Consider the following 24529-nt stretch of genomic DNA (forward strand, 5'->3'; position numbering starts at 1 on the left):
TTGGTTTGGTTTGGTTTGGTTTGGTTTGGTTTGGTTTGGTTTGGTTTTTTTGAGACAGGATTTGTCTGTATAGTTCTGGCTGTCCTGGAACTTACTCCGTAGACCAGGCTAGCCTCGAACTCAAAGAGATCCCCCTGCCTCCGCATCCCGAGTGCTGGAATTAAAGGCATATACCACCATCATTCAGATTAAATATTTAATTTTTAAAAGGCAAAACAAAAGAAACAGAGCTAGAAACAGATAAACTGAGCTAGCAAGATGGTGCAACAGGTAAAAGCACCAGCCACTGAGATGACACCTGAGCAGGATCCCAGGGACTCACAAGATAGAGAGAACCAACTCCCCACAATTATCTCCTGACATCCACATGCACACATGTACGCATGTGTGCGTGTGCTCACACACACACAATTAAAAGTAAAATATGAGGGGGATCTGCAATGACCCCCTCACATAAGGTTAGACTGCCTGGCAGGACTTCACTGACCCAGACATTCTGGGCCCAGGAACATCTGGCAGCTCTGAGGCCCCACAGGGCGCTCCACACCACGGGAAGGAACCCAAACAGGATCAGGACTCTGTGCTGTCGCTCAGAGGCTTCCCCCAGAGGCTGACATGAAGCTGCTCCTTCTACTGTACTCACTGTGGCCAAGAAGTGTCACAGATGAGAGTCCTTCATGTCACCATCCCTCTCTGACAGCCTCATCTTTGATAAAGCATTGACATCTCATTCCTTATAGACTACCTGAGTTCTGTTAAAGGGGTATGTATGCATGCTCGCAGAGCCAACACCCCTGAGGGCACCAGGCATACGTGTGATGCATGCATATGCGGGCACATGCATGTGTGCGCACACATACACACGAAATAAACACAAACATACACAAAATGTACTTTAACTTTTAAGTAAACAAAAGCAGACAAAGCTCACTGCCCTGTACCCTGTACCCAGAATCTCAGTCTGTTTACTCAGTCCCCAGTGAGCACTACATACTTTGGTGGACATTGGAGCCACAGTGGAAGCCAAGAAGCCAAGTCCTCCTGCAGACACGGCTTTGTTTGGCTCTATAGTATTTTTGAAACTTTAAAAATTAGAGACTGAGCTAGGAATGGTGGTGTACACCTTCAATCTCAGCATTTGGGAGGCTGAGGCAGGAGGATTTCTGTCAGTTCAAGGCCAGTCTGGTTTACATACTAAGTTCCAGGATAGCCAGACCTTGGTAGACAGACCCTGTATTTTTTTTTTTTAAAAAAGCAATACTCTGTCTCAAAAATATACACTACTATAACAAAACATCTGTTTCCCAGCCTGTTCTTGTTCTTTACAGCCCATTCCGGTGCACACAGGGAATCGATTTATTGGTTCTTGGATGCCCTTTCAGAGTTTTACTGCAAATACTAACAAATATGAAGATATTTTTTCCCTTTTTACACAAGAGGCACAAAATCATTCTATAATTGCTTTTTTTTTTCCTCCACAGATAAAACACCAGTAATCTTATTTTGTATGTACAGAACCTCCTTGTTGTTCTTTAATCTAATGGCTTTATGGAGATATAACATACATACCACAGACCACAGCCCTTTATCCAGGGGTTTTAGTATAGCCACAGGCTTGTGCAATCAGCAACCACCACTACCTAACTCAAGGGCCTTTTCCTCATGCCAGGAATAAATCTGGCTCCTGGTCCCAAACCTCTGGCAACCATAAATCCACTTTCCATCGCTACACACTTACCTGTGCTGGGCAGGTCCTAAAAGCAATGCAAGCTGGTGAAGAACGTGCACTGCTCTTTATGCAGAAGACCTAAGTTCGGTTCCTACCATCCATATGGGACAGATCACACTTTGTAACTCTGCTCTCTCTTCTGCCCCCTCTTCTGCATACACCCACAATCCTTTTTTTTTTTTTTTAGATTTATCTATTTTTATGTACATTGATGTTTTACCTGCATGTGTGTCTGTATGAGGGTGTCAGATCCCCTAACTGGAGTTACAGGCAGTTGTGAGCTGCCATGTGGGTGCTGGAAATTGAACCCAGGTCCTTTAGAGGTACATACAGTCGATGTTCTTAAGGCTGAGCCATCTCTCCAGCCCCCACCCCTTCTTTAAATAAGCATATAATACATGGGGTTTTTGAGACTGGCTCCTTTTACTTAGCACACAGTTTTAAAGGCTCATCGGCGTTGTACCATGAGCCAACATTTCACTACTTTTCATGGCGGGGTCCTACTCTTTGTAGGTGTACACTACGCTTCATCTGGCCATTTGTAAGTTATCTCAGTCATTTGTGACTTGGCTCTGATGGGTAGTGCTGCTATGAACGTTTGTGTACGAGTTTTTGTGTGGGCGTGTGTTTTCAACTCCCCTGAGGACATTCCTGGTGGTAACACTGCTGAGTCACATGCTAACTCTGTTTAACCTTTTGAAGAATTGGCAAATTGTTTTCCAAAATAGCTACCGGTTTACAGTTCCCGCCAATGTCTGAGGGCACCCGGTGCTCCGCACCTTTGCAGAGACTTGTTACTGTCTGCCTTTTTGGCCACAGTCACTGTCTGCATGTTTGACCGGGGCCAACATTTATAAAACCTGCACCAATGTATAAAAATGCTGGACTAGCAAAATGGCTCAGTGGGTTAAAGGCACTTACCACCAAGCCTGACCACCTGAATGTGATCCCTGGATCCCATGTGGTAGATGTAAAGAATTGATTGTTGTTGAGACCTCTACACACACACATACACACACACATACACACATGCACACACTCACACACAATCCACATATAACATACATGATACACACAAATACACTCTCACACAGATATATATATTATACTCACATTCACACACATACATCCACACATTCACACGCACATACTATCATACATAGACATACACATAGGCACACAAACTCATAGAGTCACACACACACACTCACACACACTCGCACACATGATGAGTAAATATAATTTTTAAAATGTCCTAAGGGGCCAGTAAAATGGCTTAGTGGATAAAGTGCTTAGCACCAAGCCTGATGATCTGAATCTGATCCCGGGAATCTGATTTGCAGAAGCTGTTCTCTAACCTTCTTCACCTGTGTGCCATAGCAAATATGTGTACATGCACACATGCACACACACTAAGGAAATAAATATAATTAAGATTTAAAAAAAAAAAAAAAACACCAAGGTTTCTTTACATAGCCCAAGCTGTTGTGGGAACTCACTTTGGACACCAGGCTGGCCTGGAACTGACAGAGGTCTGCCTGCCTCTTCTGGGATCAAAGGTGTGTGCCACCACTGCCCAGCTAAGATTTGCATTTAAGAATTTCTTAAATGTCTTAGTAAATGTCCATGCCCTTAGCTTCAGCAAGACAGATTGAAACCCAACTTCTGAAATTGAGGAGTAAAAATATCTGAGAGTTTGAATGTGTAGCTCAGTCCTACAGTGGTTTCCTACTATGTATGAGGTCCTGACTGGACTCCCAGCATACCATACACACATGTGCAAACGAATACACAGACACACAGACACACACACACAGATATCTCAGTATGAGTTTATGTAAGTGGATAGTCAGTTTCTCTGAAGCAATGACACACTTCAAAACCTCACTGCCCCATGATAGCAGGATACAGGGTCTTGTTTGTCTACTTGCCCTGGCTGCCCCTGCACTCAGGAGTTTAAGCAGTCTTCCTGCCTCAGCCTTGTGAGCACCGGGCCTTTAGGTGTGTACTCCTGCCCTCAGCTTCGCTTTTGTTCCTTTCTGTAGACTTGGGTAGAACACAGGGCCTTGTGAATGCCTGACAAGTACCCTACAACCTCAGCACACCCTGAGAGACTTATGACTCATGCAATTCCAGTATTTATGGCTGAGGCAGGGGGATTGTCACAAATCCCTAGCTACCCTAGACCAAAGGGTGAGTTTTAAGCTAGCCTGGTTTATATAGTGACATTTTTTCTCATTAAAAAAAGTGTATTCCTCTACATGGTTTATACTAATGGTACTGTCTGCTAAAGTGCTGAGGCACATGCCTGTACTCAAAAGAGCCCGGCTGAAAGAACCAACCTCAAAACAAAACGCAAAGAAACTCACGGGCCAGCCTCAAAGCTGGCATATGGCACATCTGTTCAGATATCACTGACCCAGTGAGCCACGTGCTGAGCTCTCAGCTTCAAAGTGAGAGTGTCCCTCCTATACAAGGGCAAAGCCCAGGACAGTGGGTGAATAGGGTTATTGCTAGGCACAGGCCCGTTACGATTCTGCATGTATTTCAGCAGGTCTGCCCTGCCCTGGCTCTTCCACCTGCGGCTAGGTAAGTCTGATCCACTGGTCTAAAGGTCTCCCTCCTTCTCCTTCAGGACATCTCTTGATTACGCCCTCATTTCCTCAATCCTGGTCCTCTCCCCTTCTTCATATTTTATATTGTTCAAGCCTCTTGTAACACATCCCCTCTAGCCACCTCCTCTTGGCAGTCAACTTCCAGAAGTTCTCTCTATTCTGTTTTTAACTTCCTTTCCTCTCAATCCCCTCGGCATACCACCCCACAGTTCCTACCTGCAAGACCACCGCGAAGTTTCTTGCCTCCAAACCGAATGGATCCAGTTTATCCATATCCTTCATGAGCCATCTGACAGCCATTGAGTCTGTCTTGTCTTACCATACATAGCTGGGCTCCCACCTACATCCCCATCCTACGCCTGTGCATTTTTCTTTTCTTATTCGGTTTTTCAAGACAGGGTTTCTTTGTGTAGCCTTACTGGCCTTGGGATAGCTCTGTAGACCAGGCTGGCCTCGAACTCAGAGATTCACCTGTGTTGGGGGTAGGGAGCACATGTATTCATAACATGTAAATATCCAAAGAATCCAGAAAGGGTTTTTAATCCTCTGAAACTTGGGAGTTACAGGTGATGTGGGTTATGGGAATGGAACCAGGGTGAATCCTGGGCATTTCTCCAGCCACTGTGCATTTTTTTTTTTTTTTAAAAAAAAAGACTGGAAGAGACTTCAAAACATTACTGTGGTGTTGGAATGAATCACGGGTGATTTGGATTCCGTGTTTACAGAGCTCTAATCTTTAGTATGACCTGTGCTCACGAGTGCTCACGTAGATGTCAGTGTACAGGGTCTTCCCCTGTTGCTCTTCACCTGACTTCCTGAGACAGACTCTCTCACAGAGGCCGGAGTGCTATGTCTCCGGTAGACTGGATGACCAACAAGTCTCCAGGATCAACCTGTCTGCCACTGTGTGGTTTGTATGTAGTGCTGGGGATACGAACTCGGTTCCTGTGATTGCACAGTAGGCTTGCCCACTAAGCCACAGCAGTCCTAATTTACCTTTGTTGTGACAAATAACCCCACAAAAACCAACTTACGGAAAAAAGGGTTTATTTGTCTTACAGTTCCAGTTTGCGGTCCATCGTCTGGGGGTAGGATCTGATGAATCTAATCATGTCACATTCACAGACTGAATTTAACATATACAGGGGTCTGGAGAGTTGGCTCCGTTGTTAAGAACACCGGCTGATCTTCCAGGAAACTAGAGTTAGATTCCCAGCACCCAAGTTGGCTGTAATTATAGACCCGAGAGACCCAGGTCCCTCTTCTGGCCTTCTCAGGCACTGTCCGCATGTGCTACACATACATACACACAGGCAAAACACCCATACACATACAATTAAATTAAAAAAAAAAAGAGTAGACAGAAATGAATGCACACGTCTACCCGAATGCTCACCACTCAGCTAGCCCTCTATCTATCTCTTATACAGTCCAGGGCCCCCAGCCCAGGGAATAGTATCCCCCACAGTTGCCTAGGTGAAGGAAGTCCCTCACAGATGTGTCCACAAGCTAACAGGATTTACACCACAACTCCAAGGAGACTCGTCACGGCTAGTTAACAAAGACAAACATCAGTGTCCCCCTCCGTATTTAAAATTTTAAAAAGTATACAATAATCTCACTTTACGTATACCATTAAAACAAAAGTTACTTTAAAACAAGAAGAGACTAAGAAGGTGCTAAGTATGGTAGTGCACACCTTTTCAGATCTCCGTGAGTTCAAGACTAGCTTGGTCTATATGCAAGATCAAGATCCAGGCCAACAAGGGCTGCATAGTGAGACCCTGTCTCAAAAAAAAAAAAAAAAAAAGATAGTAATAAAAAAAAAAAAAAAGTTGTTGGGCGGTGGTGGCCCACGCCTTTAATCCCAGCACTTGGGAGGCAGAGGCAGGTGGATTTCTGAGTTCGAGGCCAGCCTGGTCTACCAAGTGAGTTCCAGGATAGCCAGGGCTACACAGAGAAACCCTGTCTCGAAAAACAACAACAACAACAAAAAAAAGTTAAGGGGCTGGAGAGATGGCTCAGCAGTTAAGAGCACTGACTGCTCTTCCAGAGGTCCTGTGTTCAATTCCCAGCAACCACATGGAAGCTCACAACCATCTGTAATGGGGTCTGATGCCCTCTTCTGGTGGGGATATTAGTTTTGTGATAGGCGAGGTCCTCAGCTCAATCCCCAACGCCACAAAACAAAAACAAACATTCCAAAGCACACACACTGCCAGGCTCAAGGAAATTTCCCCTGTACACCATTCCATTTCCCAACTTTTTTATTCAGTCTCATCAAAGGTCTAAGGGATGGCAAAGGGAGCTAGACAGCTTGTTTCTATTATGCAACCCATGCTGGCTCTCCAGAGGAGGGGTTCAGCTCGTTCAGCAAACATTGACTGTCTGTGTCTGCCGCTTGACTGGCAACTGCCCCAGGGACTCTGTTTGTCCTGTGGGTTCCAACTGGGACCCAGAGAAGGAACCCAGATCCAAACTGAAGGCAAAACCATGTAACAGACCAGGCACTCACTCCAGAGAGGCACGGCTGTACAGTCCGAACACCTGCCTGGTCCAGACGCTCAGGTGAAAGCCAGATGCTGTCCTGCAGGTAGTGCTGACAGGCACACACTCATCAGGGATCATCATAGCTGTATCTTTGTGATGGAGAGAGTCTGAAAGAGGCTGAGTTAGGGACCCTGCACCAGAGGAGTCCTGCCTGAGGGCAAAGAGATCTGGACACTTAGGTGCCTCCAAAAGTTCTTTCAACTAGGCATACTGTTAGAAAGTTAACAAACCACACCCTACAAGATGGTTCAGCAGATAAAGGCACTGGCTCTCAAGACTGGTGACCCAAGCTCTTCCATCCCTGGACCCACATGACAGAAGGGGAACACTGACCCTCAAAAGTTGTCCTCTGGCCGTGCATTGTGGCATATATCTTTAATTCCAGCACTTGGGAGGCAGAGGCAGGCAAAACTCTGCAAGTTGAAGGCCAGCCTGTTCTACAAAGAGAGTTCCAGGACAGCCAGGCCTACATAGACACACCATGTCTCGAGAAAAAAAAAAAAGCTATACTCTGACCTCTACGTGGACACATATGAAGCCGTACACACAAAATAAGTATTCATGTTTTAAAGAAAAAAATTTTGAAACAGCATATAGCTGTGCTTCACGGCAGAATGGTTTCAAACTTCAACACCATAAATTGGGAGGGTGGGGAGGGGAAGAGAAGAATTTGGAGGCTGGAGAAACAGCTCAGTGTAAAGAGTACTATTGCTCTCACAGAGGATCCAGGTGTGGCTCCCAGTCCAGGGCCATCTGTAACTCCGATTCAAGAGATCCTATACCCTCCACTGCATGCATGTTACTGCATGCATGTTATGTGCATACATACACGCAGACAAAACATTCATACACTTACAGTACACACATGAATAAAAGCAGACATAAATCTTCAAAGTATTTAGGTATATTTACATAGTCACATTACATATCTACTCACACACTCTGCATAAGTGCAAGGAGACAACCACATAAGAATATCCATTGCTGAATTATTATTGTCTTTTTTTTTTTCTTCCCCAAGACAGGGTACCATGCAGCCCAAACTGGCCTCAAATTCACTGTGTAGTTTAAGACGATCTTCAAGTTCAGAGTCTCCTGCTTCTCCCTCCCAGTTCATGAATCACACCTTCACAATGAACTGCTGCTTGAGTAGGATTTGTTTTGTTTGTTTAATTTTGTTTTTCCGCCTTGAGACAGTCACACTATGCTGTTCCAGCTTCTGAACTTCCTGGGCTCAAGTGATTCTCTTGCTTCAACCTCCTAGGCAGCTCAGGCTACAGGTCTGGATCATCTCACGCAGCTTTTGTTATGAAACAATTCTTAAAAAGTGAACTCACTTAGATATATCTAGCATGGACTATCTGCTGGGTTTGAAACCAAATACTCCAGGGTGAGGCAGGAGAAACTTAGGAGACTTTGAAGCCAGCCTGAGCTACAGAATAAGGATCTAAGCCAGGCAGTGGTGGTGCACGCCTTTAATCCCAGCACTTGGGAGGCAGAGGCAAGCAGATTTCTGAGTTGGAGAGTTCGAAGCTAGCCTGGTCTACAGAGTGAGTTCCAGGACAGCCAGGGCTACACAGAGAAACCCTCTCTCGAAAAACCAAACCAAACCAAAAAAAAAAAAAAAAAAAAATCTTCCAGAATAAGGATCTATTCCAGGGGGCTGGAGAGATGGCTCAGTGGTTAAGAGCACTGACTGCACTTCCAGAGGTCCTGAGTTCAAATCCCAGCAACCACATGGTGGCTCACAACCATCTGTAATGAGATCTGATGCCCTCTTCTGGTGTGTCTGAAGACAGCTACAGTATATTCATATATAATAAATAAATAAATCTTAAAAAAAAAAAAAAGGATCTATTCCAAACAAAAAACAGAAAATAAAATATATAGTACATTTTAGGTGTTCAAAAAAAAAAAGGCACTGGGTATGAACTCCAAAAAAGTGTCTCATTGTACAGAGTTCACCAAACTGGTAAGACCTGGAGAATAGTAGAGTGTAGTAGAACACTCAGGAGCTGGGGCTGGAGAAATGGCTCAGCAGTTAAGAACACTGACTGTTCTTCCAGAGGACCCAGGTTCAATTCCCAGCAACCACATGGTGGCTCACAACCATCTGTAATGGGATCTGATGCCCTCTTCTAGTGTGTCTGCAGACAGCTACAGTATACTCATATACATAAATAAACAGATCTAGAAAGAAAGAAAGAAAGAAAGAAAGGAAGGAAGAAAGAGAGAAAGAAAGAAAACTCAGTAGCTGACATCTTGTCGAGCATGTGCCAGACCATGAATTCCAACTAGCCCCAATATCAAAAGTATAATGACAGAGACTGGAGTGACTGCTCAGCAGTTAGGAGCACTGGCTGTTCTTCCAGAGGACCTAGATTCAATTCCCAGCAACCACATGGTGGCTCTCACTGTCTGTTACCCCAGGTGGCACGTAAGCATTAGTAACTCCATTCTAGGTATTCTCCACCCTCTTCTGGCCTCTAAGGGCACCAGGCACTCAACTGGTACACAGACATACATGCAGGCAAAACATGAACACACACATAAAAATAAAAAAAAATTAAATTTCCAGTAATAAGAAACAACAATAAGCCGAGCAGTGGTGGCGCACACCTTTAATCCCAGCACTTGGGAGGCAGAGACAGGTGGATCTCTGAGTTCCAGGCCAGCCTGGTCTACAGAGTGAGTTCTAGGACAGCCAGGGCTGCACAGAGAAACCCTGTCTCGAAAAACCAAAAAAAAAAGAAGAAGAAAAAAAGAAAAAGAAAAATAAACAATAATAAGAATGATTATCTTCAAGTGCTTGGCTGAAAGAAAAAAAGTTATGTACTTTTGTATTCTGAAGACTGGAAATGGATTAGCTTGCTCATTGCTTTTTTTAAAGATTGTGTATCTCTAGCTGGTAGAGCTTGCTCTGTATACCAGGTTGGCCTTGAACTCATTCGGAATCTGCCTGCTCTGCCTTTCAGGTGCTGGGATTACAGACACTTGCCATACCCCTTTGCTTAAACTAGTGTTTAAAATCATATGTTTGTTTATTATGAGGCTATGTCCATGCAAGTTCAAGAGCCTGTGCACACTTGGAAGTCAGAAGAGGATGTTGCATGCCCTGCCTATCACTCTGCCTATTCCTTTAGAAGCAGGGGCTCTAATTTTCTCAGTTAATGTGGAAACCAGCAAGTCCTGGGATCCTCCAGTCTCCACCGTCCTCGGAGCTGGGTTTACAGGAATATTCCCGTTAGCAGGCTTGTTACCTGGATAACAGAATCCAAACTCTGGTCCTTTCCCAGAAAGCACTCTTAACAGCTGGGTCATCTCTTAAGAGCCCTAATTTGTTTTTAAAACATTCCTGGTGACATTTCTCTCCATTTTATATCAGTTTCAGAATGATCCTAAGAGAAACGGAACTTTAGTGGTGTAAAATGTACACGCCTGTCGTTAGGAATCCTTTTTTTTTTTTTTTTTTTGGATAGTGCCTTACGGTCTCCTAAACCCACCAGACAGCAGTTAGAATAGAAACAGGGACTTAGGTGGAATTCACGTTTCCTTCTGCCAAGTGTGCACTTGGGATAGTGCATCTTTTAGCAGGACCCCTTTCTAATGCTAAAGTGGGGTAACATGGGGCTAGCATCCGATGGGCTCGATTTTCCACTTAATGCGGCTTGGCCCAGGGGATAACACGCACTTCCAAGTCTCCAACAAGACTAGTCCACTGAAGGGAAAAAAGGCCTTTTCTTGAAAGCAAGCCTAGGCTAGTTAAGTCACCTAGAATAGAGAAGTCTGTCTCGGGGCACAAGACTGCGGGGCCCGAGCACGTTTGCCTTGGGTATTTAGAGAACGTCTGAGACTCATATGCAGATTGTGGTTCAGTGTGTACCGCAGGACTGCGCAATGGCTTAATTCTCCTCCCAGCTGACCTCAGTCTGCAGGTCTGCGCCCGACAGCAGCAAGCACCGGAACGACAAACCTGACCAAGCTTAAACAAAAAGATCAGGAGTACGAACTGTAACGGGTTCTACCTGGGGCGTCAGGAGAGAGACGGAGTTTCTGCAAGAATCAACCAGCTCACCTAGCGAACCTTCTCAAAGAACACTCAGTGCCTAAAGGTTCCAGGCGAGCCTGGGGACTGCCCTTAGTCAAGATGGCGGCCGGGGCGCGCGCGAGCCACGGCGCACGCGCTGCCCTTCGCACCACCCTCCTCCGGTCCTCCCGGCCGTCCCCCTCCCACTCGCCAGCTGCAGCTCTCCGCGCGTCCCCAGCCTCACCCCTTTTCGGAGGCCCCCCTCCTGTCCCGGCTCCCGAGCCCGGAAGTGGATGTGACCGCTTGGCAAAGAGGGCGAGGGGGAGGGAGAAGTGCTTCCGGGGAAACGGGCCCCGGGTTGGTGTTTGTAAACTTGCCTCGGTCCCGGCGCGGGCAGCGGCGGCCGCGGGCTTGGCACGGGGTGCCTGGGGCCTGGAGTGGGCACCGCGCGGCGGAGGAGACGGCGGGAGGCCGCGCCGGGCAGGTAGGCGCGCGCCGCGGGGAGGCAGCGTCGAGCGGGCGGGCTGGCGGGCAGCAGCGCCTCAGCAGCTCGCAGGCCGTGGGGCGCCGCGCGCGAAGGGGGAGGGGAGCGCGGCGGAGGAGGGGCGCGCGGCGGAGGGAGGGGGCGCGAGGGGAGGGCCGCCGCCGCCCCGCCCCGCGCTGGGAGAGGGGGGCTCGCCGAGGCGGGGGGGGGGGGGCACGGGCGCGAGCACGCCGGTCGCGCGCGGCTCGGCGCTCCGGGTCCGCGCGCTGCGGCTGCCTGCAGAGCGCACACGCCCGCCCTCCACCTCCGCGGCGAATTTACGCACCTTCGGGCGGACTCGGAGTGACGCTCACGTGCGGGCACTGCCAGCCACCCCTGCGCTCGGCGGAGGCCCCCCGAGCTTCCTTCCACCACGGTTCTGCCCTCGTCTGTGGAGTGCCAGCTTTGCAGGCCGGCCCACTCCGCACAAAAGCCCCAAAGGGCCTCCGCCCCCTTCTTCCGTTCCTAAGATGGCAAATCCCAGCACTTACTCCGTTGGCAGAGCCTCTCTATAGGAGGCCCAACTTACTTTTGCTCCTGTTGGCTGCTCGTTCTGGCCTGGGAAGCCAATTTCTTCTACTGACCTAGAAAGAAAGCTCTTGACTCATGTCCTCCTTTTGAGCTTCAGAACGCCCAGCGAAATAAGTTGAGAGAGCTTCGCTCTCTGTGTGGCCTGAGGATGTTGCACCTAAGGGCCCCATCTCCCTTTCTGGTTTCAGGTTTCTGGGACAGACCTAGAGCTTCACCAAGAGAATCCAACTTGGAAACCAAGACTGGTAGATTCTCATTTCTTCCGACAAGAGGCAGAAGTCAGAGAGAGACTGCAGATCCTTGGGACACCTGTATTCCTTTTGGAGGACACTAAGTTCTTTGAGAAGACGAAGGCAGTTCAGTATGGCAACCGAACTGAAAGAACAGCAAGGAGCCATTACTGTGATTTGGTGACAGTTCTTCAGACAACAGTGTCTTTAAGGGAAACAGGATAAAGAACTTCTGAACTTTTTTGGGGGTTTCGTTAAGTGAGAAGTCGGCATGGCTCAGGTAAAAAGCTCTAGCGTCCTCCTTCAAGACCGTTCACTGGGAAGCCTGTTTGCACTGTCACTCTTGAATTCTGCCTTAGTCGACAGTATTGACCGTCCCCCAGTGAGCCGAGCTCTGTATTAAACACCAGGGGGAGATCTAGAGGAAGGAAAGGAGACAGGCCACAGCCCCTGCCCTCAGGGAGCTTCCAGTCAAATGAAGGAGGTAGGCTATATACCACGTCACAGGCGCTGATGGGCCATTGGCAAAGCACCTTGTACCCGGTGTACTTTTGGTACGTGAAGTACTCGGGCATGAGGGAGTGAATAGTCTGGTGAATGCTTCATTTGTTTTTTTTCCTCCAACAGGAATTTTATTGAGCTCCTGTTACATGCAAGGCATTGTGCTTGGAATACAAAGATGAATAAGATTGTGCTTGTCCCCAGTAAGCTTCCAGGCTAGTTGGGGGGAGGGGAAGGGATGATGGAAAGACAGTCTGTTATTTATTATTTTTAATATTCACGGTGCCCTGTGTGATAGCTGGCTGGTACTAGAGAGACTCTGGATCTGTTGATGAAAGGAGTTTCCAGTGATAGAACGATTGCCACTGCGTGGTGCTACTTCTGCCTGGATGGGAAAAAGAAAAAGGAAGCTTGCAGGTAGCATAGGATTTTGCCAGATAAATAGACAGAGAAGGGCGTTCAGACAGAGGGACTATGTGGGCCGAGGCTTAGAGGGATGGGGTACCACTGGTGGTTTGGTGGGTAGTTAAGGAGCAAAGGATTAAAGATGGGGGATCATTAGACAGGGTAATTAATAAGGGATGGGGTTGTTTTCTAGAGAAGTCAGCAGAGTGTTGCCCAAGGGCTTTTTGTGTCTTCCGAAGAAATTAGACGTTATTATCCAGGGAGTGGGGACTCCCCAAAGAGTGTTAAGCATCAAAGTAATGTCGTTCAGAAGATAGCTGTCATTGTGAAGGTCAGCAGAGGGATTGAGAGGACAAGATGACCAGAGGGACCATTACAGTCTTCTGAATGGAGAGCCTCGCGCTTCTCTGAGCTTTCTTTGAGGAAACCTCTACCGGTCTCACCAGGATGGCAGCCTGATTGTAGTGGGATTGGCTCTCTTCCAAGTGCTGCAGCATGCCTCTGGAACCCTCCCTTTGTCTGTCTGCAGCTTCACTCCGCAGCACCGTGCTTACTGTTCTGAAAAGGTTGCTTCTACAGAGCACTGACTTTGTGCTTGGCACTGAGCGTTTTATATCCCTCTCTCATTCTCCTTGGCCCTGTGAGGGTAGGCACTCTGACAGGCGTTTCACAGTGGAAGGAAGCGAGGCTTCAAAGGTAGAGAGGCTTGCCCAGAATTGCACAGCCCAAACAGCAGAAGTAAGATTTTTGTTTTTTTAACTTCACAAAGTTCATGGAAGTGAGAGAAGGGATCCCAAGACACACTGATCATCCAAAAGAAAATATTTTTACTAATCTGGGAGTTTGTTGACCCAACTATTTCTTTAAAAGACTTTCTTAGTAAGAGAAACATATACTCTGGAGTACCGGTTTTAGAGGACTGTGGTTGTAAAAGGTGGTTGGTTATTTCTTAAAGCACCCCTGTTCAATTAACTTTTTAAACTTTACTTAGCACACACGTAGAAATCACCTAAAGTGGGGTGTCACATACTGATCCCAGCATTTGAGAGGCAGAGGCAAGTGGATCTCTTGAGTTTGAGGCCACCCTGGTCTACAGAGTGAGATTCAGGGCAGCTAGAGCTACACTGAAAAAACCTAAAAAATAAAATAAATGGCCAAAGCAGTCAAAAGAAATTGTATATTCAACTCCAGAATCTGGAGGTTTTGTTTGCTTGTAGTTGACATCACTTAGGGAATTTAAAATCTAAAGTGAGAAAGAGCCTGATAGCAAATGTAGTTGGTGCCCCCAAGCTCTACCCGTCTGAAGTGGGCTTTGAATCCAATCACTGTTGGCCCAGCACTGCTCAGTGAGCAAGCACTTCCAGAAGACCCACATCAGTCCCTCACAGCTAATGAACTTCAGCTCCAGGGATCAGACGCCCTCTTCTGGTCTCCTTGGGCACCTTGTCCACATGTGACATGCTCACACACACACACACACACACACACACACACTAATAAAAATAAATCTTACAAAAACAGAAAAGGAGATCAGTGAGGTTCTTCAACAGATGAAGCATCTTGCTGTCAACCCGACAAGGCGAATTAGGTCTCAGAAGCCACATGGTGGAAGAAGAGAAACAACTCAAGTGAGCCTCAGACCTCCACATGCTCAGTGACACTGGCATGCAGGCACACACTAAGTAAATAGGTAGAAGCAATAAGAATAAAAGCGTTTGTAAGGAAGACGTTGCCCTAGGAATCTCCCATCTCCATGGATCAGACAGACAGACAGACGTCATACCTACCTACGGTTAAAGCTCAGAAATGCCGCCGGGCGGTGGTGGCGCACGCCTTTAATCCCAGCACTTGGGAGGCAGAGGCAGGCGGATTACTGAGTTTGAGAGTTCGAGGCTAGCCTGGTCTACAGAGTGAGTTCCAGGACAGCCAGGGCTACTTGGAGAAACCCTGTCTCGAAAAACCAAAAAAAAAAAAAAGCTCAGAAATGCCTTAGGTACTATGTAACCCCACGTGCTGTTTGGTACAGTAACCACAAGGTTGATGCTGCTTGGTTGGCTTATCTGTGCTTCATTGCTAAGGGGTGCAAAGTGGGGAGTAGCTCCTGGTGAGACAGCTAGAAAGGACCTGAAGAAAGCAAGGCGTGACTGCCTGCAAGGGAGTCAATCCCTGGAGAGAATCGAGTTGTTGCCGGGTGTAGACGAGGGTCTGTTGAGGGTGGCAGCCTGTCTCTGCCCTGCCCGGAGACCTGACACCTCATCTCCTTCCAACTTAGGCAAGTCTTCTGGCTTGTGAAGGCCTAGCAGGTGTGAGTTTGGTTCCCACTGCAGCCAGCAAGAAGATGATGCTGAGTCAGATTGCCAGCAAGCAGGCTGAAAACGGCGAGCGGGCGGGTAGCCCTGATGTGCTGAGGTGCTCAAGTCAGGTACAGTACTTGAGTCCATTATGGTTGGTGCTTGGGGGTCGGGTGGCCCCAGCTCTCTGCCTCGAGGCAAGCTGTGGCTCCTCTGGCTTTGCCTAGATTCTTCCGTTTAGGGAAGTGGGGAACTGGGATCCAGCAGGAAAGGAAAGGGTGCGGGTGTCTGGAGAGCCGAGAAAGGTTCTTGTGGTACCTGCAGACTCTTAGACCAAGAGAGGGAAAGAGGAAGTAGATGTCTGGAGAGGAAGCAGGCGGTTTATCTCCTTTGCAGACTGTTTACCAAGAGACTGTATTTGGTTTCACCTTTTATATTCCCAGATGGACTGTAAGCCTAGATATGATTTGTCTTCAAAGGGCCACCGAAAAGACAGTGATAAGTCCCGCAGCCGCAAAGATGATGACAGTTTGGCTGAGGCCTCTCATTCAAAAAAGACTGTTAAAAAGGCAGGTAATGGGGAAGCCCCAAACTCGAAGTTTGGTAATGGGGGTCATCTCCTTAAGACAGTGACTTACAGTCTTCCCTGGTGAATTTGTGCCCCAGTTACATCCAAGGCTACTCTGACAGTTGGCATCTGCCCTTGCTGAACTGAACGTTCTCAGTACAGATAGGAAGTGTGGCTTGTGGCCTTGTAGCAGGGCAGGTGAACCCCAGCTCACTCACGCTGCGTTTGTTGCCTGTGGCAAGACAGCTGGTTCATCTGCCCCATCTTCCTCCCTTCACCGCCTTTCACAGTGTCAGAGAGGTTCTCAGGTTCTCGGTCCGGCAGCTGTAATCGGTCCCAGAGTAGAACCAGCTCTGGGAAGAGGACAGAGACACCCACGTGACATGCCTGATTGTTGCCCCCAGGTGGTGGTAGTGGAACAAAATGGCTCTTTTCAAGTAAAGATTCCCAAAAATTTTATTTGTGAGCACTGCTTTGGAGCCTTTCGGAGCAGTTACCACCTCAAGAGGCACGTCCTTATCCACACTGGTGAGTCTGCTGTGTTCAACACCTCCTTGTTCACTGGTGAGTCTCTGCCCTATTCAGACTCAAGTTTAGATGGGAGAAGAATCTGAAGCCTGTATTCCCGCTGGCTTTGTTTTCCAGGAGAGTAGACATGGAGGCAGAGAGGTTGCATGGCTCTGTGTTTGGTGTCACTGAGACCAGCAGTTTTACGTGTTTATGGTCACTAGGTGTCTGGACAACAGCTGGACTATATAGCCCCTGCTGTGATTTCTCTTGGTGCTCACTTCTTTTTGCCCCTGGCCCAGGTGAAAAGCCGTTTGAGTGTGACGTCTGTGATATGCGTTTCATCCAGAAGTACCACCTCGAACGCCACAAGCGGGTACACAGTGGCGAAAAGCCTTACCAGTGTGAACGATGTCATCAGGTAAGCGCCCCGTCATCCCCCTGGAAAAATAGGGCCAGCCCCTTCCTGGCTGACAGAGGGGCATCCTCAGTACAGTGAGCACCCCAGAAAGAGACATGTCTCTGGCCTTACAGAGCTCATCGTGGGGAATGCTTATTAGAATATCATACTGTCATTTATTAGAGGTTTGGTTTGCTTTGCTTTTTGTAGTTTTGGGGGTTTTTTGTTTTTTCTTTTTCCCCAAGACAGGGTCTGACTGTGTAGCTCTGGCTGTCTGGAACTCACTATGTAGACCAGGCTGACCTCAAACTCACAAAAATCTGCTTGATAATATCATTTCTTGAGTACCTATTCTATATCAGGAACTGTGAGAACAAATTTGAAATAGAATTCGAGGAGTGGTGGATATGGTGGGGCTTTTTTGTCTTCTGTTGCTGCTATTCTTTGTTTTATTTTTGAGACAGGGTTTCTCTGTGTAGCCCTGGCTATCCTGAAACTCACTCTGGTGACCAGGCTGGCCTCGAACTCAGAGATCCGCCTGCCTCTGCCTCCCAAGTGCTGGGAGTAACGATGTGCACCACGACTCAGCTGCTGGAAGTGTTTTAATCTCAGGTTATCTCCTCAGGGTAGCCGCGCCACCCTCATTTCATGTAATGGGGAAATTGAAGTTGAGGGATATTAGCTTCCCCGAGACACAGCAGACAAGAGTAGAGTTTGAATTTTGTCCAACTTCAAAGCTCCTGCACCTTAGAGGAAGAGATGTATGTAGTCTTTGCCGTGGAGTCCAGTGTCTGATCTGAGAGTGTAGGGATGGGGACAGCAGATGAGTGGTAGTGGTAGCTGACTTTCCTGCATGCTCTGCTCAGCCTTTCCACACCGAGCCTTCAGTGTGCTAGGCTGGGAGCTGCCACTCCTCCTGACGATGACCATGTGAGGCCATAATCCAGCATCCCACAGACATCCTCGGCTGCCCATAGAAAGTCTGAGCCCGACCTGGGCTGTGTGAACTCCTCACAGTGCCAATGAAGAAGGAATGAAATGCCACGAAGGAGCCGCGTTTGGTGGCGCATGCTTTAATCCCAGCACGCAGTAGACAGAGCGAGAGGGTCACAGGTTCTTGGCCGGAATCAATTAAATAGCAAGACCAGTCTCACAGAAACATGAGGGATGTCTCCTCCTTCTAGTTTTCTGTCTTTAGGCCAGAAAAGTATTCATGCCTTAGGATGAGTGTGTGATGAGAGGCTGGTGGAACGAGTGCCTTCCAAGCATGTCCTCCTGGGGTCGGGCTCTACTCTGATTAAACAATAAATATTTGATGAGTGAAGCAGATACACTGTGTTGGGCACTTTTAACCTGTTCCCTCAGGTGAACAGGCAGGTTCAGGGCTGTTAGGTAATTTGCCCTCTGTCACATGACTAAGTGATACAACCAGCATTAGAAGGTCAGGCCCTCTTGCACCAACACTGGCAGTGGCTGCTGCTCCTGATAGTGGTGATGGTGATGATTGTGGTGGGGGCGGTGATGATGATGTTATTGTAACATTTATTATTGTGTATATACAGTATAGCAGAAGTGTGGAGGGCATAGGGCAGCGTTTGGAAATCTGTTCTCTCCTCTTATGTTTCTTCTAGGGATCAAACTCAGGTCATCAGGCTGGGTAACATGTGGCCTGACCTGCTGAGCCATCTCATCCTTTTTGAGATAGGCTCTTAAGTAGTCCACACTGGCTTCCAACTTGCCAGGAAGCCAAGGATGACTTTGAACTTCTGATCTTCCCGGCTTCAGCTCTCAGTGCTCAGATCACAGGTGTGCATACAGCACCACGCTCAGTTTATAGAGTTTTGAGTGTCAAGGCCAGGGCTTCGTGTGTACTAGGCAAACAGTCTACCAGCTGAGCTGTATCCCCAGCCCCTCGAACCAGCATTCGGGGCTTTTTGTTTGTTCATTTGAGACAGGGTCTCTCTTAACTATCGCTGGCTGTACTACAGCTCATTATGTAGACCAGGCTAGCTAGCTTCGAATTCACAGTTACACACCTGTCTCTGCCTCCTGAGTTCTGGGATTAACAGGCATTTGACACAATACCCAGCAAAACAAGCTTTCTTATCTACAGTGTGCTTCTGTTGCATAGATGCTAAAGGAACAAGAACGTAGTGTATGCTTCCTCTTCAAGGAAGGAACCTACTAATCTGAGACTGAGTTTCTCTTAGTGATTTAATCTTCTCTCTCTTCACAGTGTTTTTCTCGGACAGACCGATTACTCAGACACAAACGGATGTGCCAAGGATGCCAGTCCAAGACTTCTGATGGGCAGTTTTCTCTGTAGGCACGAGGGGCCCTAGGTGGTGGGAGTGCTGAGGAGAGTCTCCAGAAGAGCATAGCCATGTGCTCTGACGGTCCCACCACCGCTCCCTCTGAACCTGTCCCCCTTCCTAAGAGGACTGGCCCCAGGTGAGCAGAAGAGCATCAGAACATCAGCTCCAGAGCCTCGGCTCTGTACCTAGTCTGAGACTATGAGTGTCCCAGGGACACCTGCAGCATTCCTGGGCACGGGAGCTGGTCCCTGAGCCTCGCTGAGGTGAGGTGGGGACTCAAAGGTGCAGGACCAAGACTGAAATGTTCCCACAACCTTGGACTGGAACTGGCAGCTAAAACAGAAAGGACTGGGGAAGGAAGGGTGTTTGTTTGTTCTGCTCTTGTTTTTGTTTATCCAAAAGCAGTTTCAGCAGGTAAACTGGGGATACAGGTAACGTGGAGGGGAAAGTCCTGAAGCACAGCAAGGCCTGTGGCTGGTCCCTCCGTGTTCCACAGCCCACCCTTCCTCTTTGAAAGCAAATAGGACCGGGGCCGGCAGCTGTGCTTCCTTGGACTTCTTATACACTGAGGACAAAAGGAGACACTGGGACGGACAGATGTGGGGTGGACAAGAAGAGTGGGCAAACCTTTGCTTATCTCCTCAAGAAGAGCGGTGTTGTGTCACGGGTGTTCCCATGGTCTGTGCAGCACTGAGGCCTGATGGGGTCAGCTCAAGTGCCTTGTGAAGGATGCTTGGGTGGGGTCGCCCATGCGGCCCTCTTCTCTGGGCAGTTGGTCTTGGTTGTGGTTTGTGGCTACCTCACTTGTCCTTGACTCCAGAATCCAGGCACAGTTGAGCAGGGAGCCGTGGGTGTCGGGGAGGCTGTCCCTGTGTGCCCTCTTAGAACAAGGATAGTCCAGAGTTTTGCTAACAATTGTGAGAAGAACAAAACTTGTGACAGTCCTGACGTGACCTGTGTGAGAGAGCCCTCTCCTTGCCGGAATCGTTTGCCTGTTCAAGTAGAGGAGATGGAGCTCTGGTCTGGTCTTCAGTCTCAGAGAACCAACCTTGGCTCCTTGATAGGCATCCCTGCAGAGTGGTGGAGGAGGGTGCTTCAGAGGAAGGATTGCAGGAAGACACCTCATGTCTGTTTTATTCTTGACCTTAACTCTGTTACTATACCCTTCCATCTTGTCTACCCCTGGAAAAGTGATCGGATTTGTGTGTGTGTGTCTGATTTGTGAGTGCTTGTGTTTCTTTGCTTGGAAGGGATGAGAATTATTGACCGAAATTTATTCGGCCACCAACTTCGAGGACAGAAAGTATAGGGCAGGCAGCCTTCCCACCCAAACCGGAAGGTGTCCTCCTCCCGGAACTTGCAGAGAACAAGGGAACAGAGGCTTGTTCCAGCAGGGTGTCGAGGGGTTCTCTCGTTATTGTTAGGTTGATTTAACTGTATTGGTCAGAGTGTTTCTAAGCCAGGGCTTCTGAGCATGTATTTCCTAAAGAGAAATAACTCTTCCTGCTAGAGAAAGGATTCTTAAGGGAGATTATAGGATTTCATTGATCACTACTCCACCCCTGAGACCTACTTCAGGTGGAATCATTGGGGTACACCTGAGCACACAGCTGCAGCCATGGGCAGGGGTCTGAGATGGCGCTTCGAGGAAGAGGTTCTTGACTTGCAAATGAGAGCCAGGCGGCAGCCTACACTAAGGCCTCTTCCTAGGTATTGGGGGATGGTCTACCACAACTTCAGGGTGGAGGTACTTAGGGGGGAGGGGAGGATGTTTCAGCCTTCAGCTTTCCTCTGATAGCACCTGAGAGGAGGTCTGAGGAACATGCACTGCCCTGTGTTCTAGCTTCCTGCTGTCTCTCTGTGACATGCTCTAGAACCTGCACCTCCGACCTCCATCCACCATGTGCCCCCGGGCATTCATGTGCATGTCACACAAACCTTTTACTGTTAGAGGATTCTACTGGGCTGGGATTTCTCTGTCACTCAACTCTGGGAAAGAGGATATGCTGAGAAAGATATCTTCCCAAAAATGCTTTTGAAAGTGGGATCCCCCACCACCACCACTTGAAGATGATCCATTTGTGCTGAAAGTTGGAAGAGTGACCCATGCTTCTGCGTGTATGAATGTGTGTACTGGGTCAGAGCAGGCCTTGCAGACTGTGGCTTCCTGCCTGTTGTCAAAGCTGAGAGAAGTGAGAGAGAACTGCATGTGTACTGACAGCCCAACCAGAATCACACTGCCAAGGCCAAGTGTGAAAGTCAGAAGCCGGCAGTGGGTAAGGGCAAACAGGCTCTAGGGTGGAGAGTAACACAACAGCCGAGGGCCCAGGAGCCACCTCTCTACCCCAGGGGACACAGACAGCTGCAAAGGCTCCTGGGCCAGATGCCCCCTCTGCTGGGGTGGGTTGTTAGCACTGGACAGATGTCTCAGGTGTGTGTAGAAGGGGAAATGAGGAGAAGGTGGGTGCCCAGACATCAGAACATGGATGTGGGGTTGGTGGGGAGAGGAATACCAGCCCTCGGGGTGGGCTCTTGCCCCAGTCCCGGCCCTGCCATCCCACCTTTGCTGGTACCTACCCTTTCCGTCCATCCCCAGCAGCCTCTTGTCATCATTTAGCTACTGATTGTACTTCATGGCTTGACAGAGGGTTAGAGGAGTGGAGTGGCCACACTTGAGCCTTCTCCACCCAGGTTCCTTCTGTCCCTGCTGTGGCCCTGGGCTTTTTATCTCCAATTCCCCTCCCTACTGTGCTCCATTTTTTTTTTTAAATATACTTATTTTGCTATGGGGGAGGGGACTATCAAATGGACAAGATCACTTTTAATGTAGTTTTTATAAGATGTTATAAACTTGTATCTTTTTACCATTAAAGTGCAGTGTATGTTCCTTCGTGACATATTTAGGATATTTAAATAAAAAGGACGGCGCTTTTCTACATTCCATGTCCTCTTTGAGAAGACTTGATTTGCTGGGAAACTTTTTTCCAAAGGCCAGAGTGGTTTCAATGGGTTGCTTTTCCTCCCTCAATACGACCACCCTACAAGTTGCAAGAGAGCCAACTGCCCTGTTAAGGTGTCTTTTCTCCACAGAGAAGCATCAGGTAGAGGCAAAAACATCTCTGCTATTTAAAAAAAAAAAAAAAAGGCGGGTTGGTGAGATGGCTCAGCAGTTAAGAGCACTGGCTGCTCTTCCAGAAGTCCTGAGTTCAATTCCCAGCAGCCACATGGTGGCTCACAACTATCTGTAATGGAATCCGTTGCCCTCCAGCATCCGAGATTCCACCGGCTCAGGTGAGAGACCTAGGCTACATAGTCCGGTATTTTTGTTTCTTTCTGGTTTTGTCCCAGAGTGAAGTAAAGTAGAGGCTGGAAGTGTGAGGCAAAGTTTTATTGTGGAAGAACCAGCCCCTCATGTGGTGGGAATGGCTGTTGCAGTGGTAAGCTGCCTGCTGAAGGTCACTGCAACAGTGGCAGCAGCTTTTCCTGACCCTGCCCTCCTATCCCCATTGTCCTCCAAGACAAGAATCCTAAGTCAGTCTGCTTCCCGGGTCAGAGAGAGGGACGGCGAGCGGCCGTTGGTCCCTTGGAAGCGGGGGTTGACAGTGGTTGTGATCGCACTTTTGTAGAGAGGATTGTTGTCCTGTGGGAAAACATTGCACATTGTAAGGAAAGCACTCAGGCTGCCCCCATTACCGCCCCATGAGGCCAGATCTAGAAGGCCTGCTCATGCCGAGGGAGGGACTTGCATGGGGGGGGGAAGCTTAAGAGCTGGCCTCACCTGTTTCCAGTTGAGTTGCTGCCTCTCCTTCTCAAAGCGGCTGTACTCGCGGCGGTCGTAGATTTCCACAGAGAGCCGGTAAGCCAGGACCAGCCCGAGTCCCACTGCCACGATGCCCCCTATACAGCCCAGTACGATGGTACGCGTATGATCCGCTCTCTCTGGTGGGGCCAAGGCACAAGAGCTGATCCACGGCCACCTTGGGTGGCCAGCCTCCCCAGCCCTGTCATTGAAAGCAAGACCCAGCAGACCCCAAGGCCGTCCTCCCTCCTAGGGCCTGAGTCTCATTCCCTCTGCCTCTGCCCTAGGTTTCCGGCTGTTTCAAACCCATTACCCTTATCTTACATCCCTGGCTCTGAGGTCCTGCCCAAAAAGCTCCACTCATCATACACAGGGTTTCTCTGTGTAGCCCTGGCTGTCCTAGAACTCACTCTGTAGACCAGGCTGGCCTCGAACTCAGAAATCCACCTGCCTCTGCCTCCCAAGTGCTAGGATTAAAGGCGTGCGCCACCACCACCCGGCCCATCATATACTTGATATCTCTGCCCACTTACTATCTTGGGGTCTCACTCTCAGTACGACTCCTCCGACCACATGCTCCACCAGGAAGAAGAACAGCTGGTTGCCCATCGTCCTCTCTTTGCACCAGGCATCATCCAAGTTAGGGTTCAAGGCCAAGGTCACATTGACGTCAGCACAGGCCACGCTGCAGTTGGCTGCCAGGGGACCGGTACCAAACGCCCCACACTCCGCACAATCCCTGTCCAGTGAATGCCAATCAATGGATTCACATCAGGGCAGCTGTTACCCATCAACCCTCACCACACACCCTCAAGGAGAACGAACAGGCAGGCAGGAATTCCCAGCAAGCTTCACAGCCCCAGCTCCCGAGATGAAAGACAGGAGGCCTCACCTGTATTGCTCACATGGTGACTTGCAACCTAGGCACTGGTCACACAGAGCCCCGTAGTAGCCATCCAGGCACTGGCAACGGTTGCATTTGCAGTCTCCATGCCCACTGCAGAGCCCTCCTTCAGGACTGACACAGCTGTCCACACTCTCACTGCACTCACATGCTCTGCCAGTGTGGTTGGCGTGACAGTGACACACTCCACACTGGCAGTGGCCAAAGCCTAGGTAAGAACCGTGCAGAGGGTGACCACCATTCTTACATACAGTCGGCAGAGCATGCCTCCACAGTGTGTCAACCGTGCCAGGCATATCCTCTGGCTCATATACTTCAGTCTTTGAAATTGGCTCTCCCAGTCATAAGTGTCCTAGAAACCTCTACTCCCCCTCCACTCCTTCCTCCTTTCTCCTCTCCCCTTCCTCCTCCCTTTCCCTTCTCCCCCTCCCCATCCCTTCTCCTCTCCCTCCTTTCCTCCTCCTCCTTCCTCTTTCCTCTTTCTCCCCTCCCCCTCTCCCTCCTCCCTCCTCCTGCCTCCCTCCCTCCTCCCTTTCCCTCATCCCTCTCCCTCCTTCTCCCCCCTCCCTCTTCCTCCTCCCTCCTCCTCCCTCCTTTCTCTCCTCCCCTCCCTCCTCCCTTCCCCTTCTCCTAC

General features: G+C 48.8%; 3 protein-coding genes across 17 annotated transcripts in view; 1 reads left to right on the forward strand and 2 right to left on the reverse strand.

Moving 5' to 3' along the window:
• The window catches only part of Csad (cysteine sulfinic acid decarboxylase), a 28073-nt gene extending 16258 nt beyond the window's left edge, over positions 1-11815 (reverse strand). Inside the window, exon 1 of one of the 2 annotated variants that reach the window (XM_028781175.1) lies at positions 11731-11815. The gene's annotated coding sequence lies outside the window, so the exon portion shown is untranslated. Of the gene's footprint in view, positions 1-11298; positions 11349-11730 lie in introns of those variants that run through there. The other variant, XM_028781176.1, reaches the window with a different exon arrangement.
• Positions 11248-22131, forward strand: Znf740 (zinc finger protein 740). Of its 14 annotated transcripts, none has more exons than XM_028781191.1 (8): positions 11248-11405; positions 12164-12689; positions 12833-12909; positions 15384-15533; positions 15882-15971; positions 16375-16498; positions 16780-16898; positions 19114-22131. In XM_028781191.1, exons 4-8 carry the CDS (start codon positions 15450-15452, stop codon positions 19201-19203), a joined length of 507 nt encoding a protein of 168 aa, XP_028637024.1. In that variant the 5' UTR covers positions 11248-11405; positions 12164-12689; positions 12833-12909; positions 15384-15449; the 3' UTR covers positions 19204-22131. The 14 variants fall into 14 exon arrangements, with proteins under 14 accessions (XP_028637024.1, XP_028637019.1, XP_028637014.1 ...); XM_028781181.1 differs by having other exon boundaries at positions 11359-11405; positions 15846-15971; positions 16261-16498; XM_028781182.1 differs by having other exon boundaries at positions 11359-11405; positions 12164-12485; positions 15846-15971; positions 16261-16498.
• A 434-nt stretch (positions 22132-22565) lies between these two features.
• The window catches only part of Itgb7 (integrin subunit beta 7), a 16936-nt gene continuing 14972 nt past the window's right edge, over positions 22566-24529 (reverse strand). Inside the window, exons 12-15 of the mRNA XM_028781192.1 lie at positions 23884-24103; positions 23525-23730; positions 22971-23131; positions 22566-22832 (exon numbers count right to left, since the gene is read on the reverse strand). Of these exons, the coding sequence (XP_028637025.1) occupies positions 22725-22832; positions 22971-23131; positions 23525-23730; positions 23884-24103 (695 nt within the window). The 3' untranslated portion in view covers positions 22566-22724. The remainder of the gene's footprint in view (positions 22833-22970; positions 23132-23524; positions 23731-23883; positions 24104-24529) is intronic.

Source organism: Grammomys surdaster, unplaced genomic scaffold (assembly GCF_004785775.1).
Source record: "Grammomys surdaster isolate TR1022 unplaced genomic scaffold, NIH_TR_1.0 374, whole genome shotgun sequence".
NCBI lineage: Eukaryota > Metazoa > Chordata > Mammalia > Rodentia > Muridae > Grammomys > Grammomys surdaster.

Coding starts and splice junctions, on each gene's coding strand:
- Znf740 (XM_028781177.1), top strand. Junction 15,972..16,260: donor CAAAAAAGACTGTTAAAAAG/GCAGGTAATGGG, acceptor CGCCTTTCACAG/TGTCAGAGAGGTTCTCAGGT. Junction 16,499..16,779: donor GCACGTCCTTATCCACACTG/GTGAGTCTGCTG, acceptor CCCCTGGCCCAG/GTGAAAAGCCGTTTGAGTGT.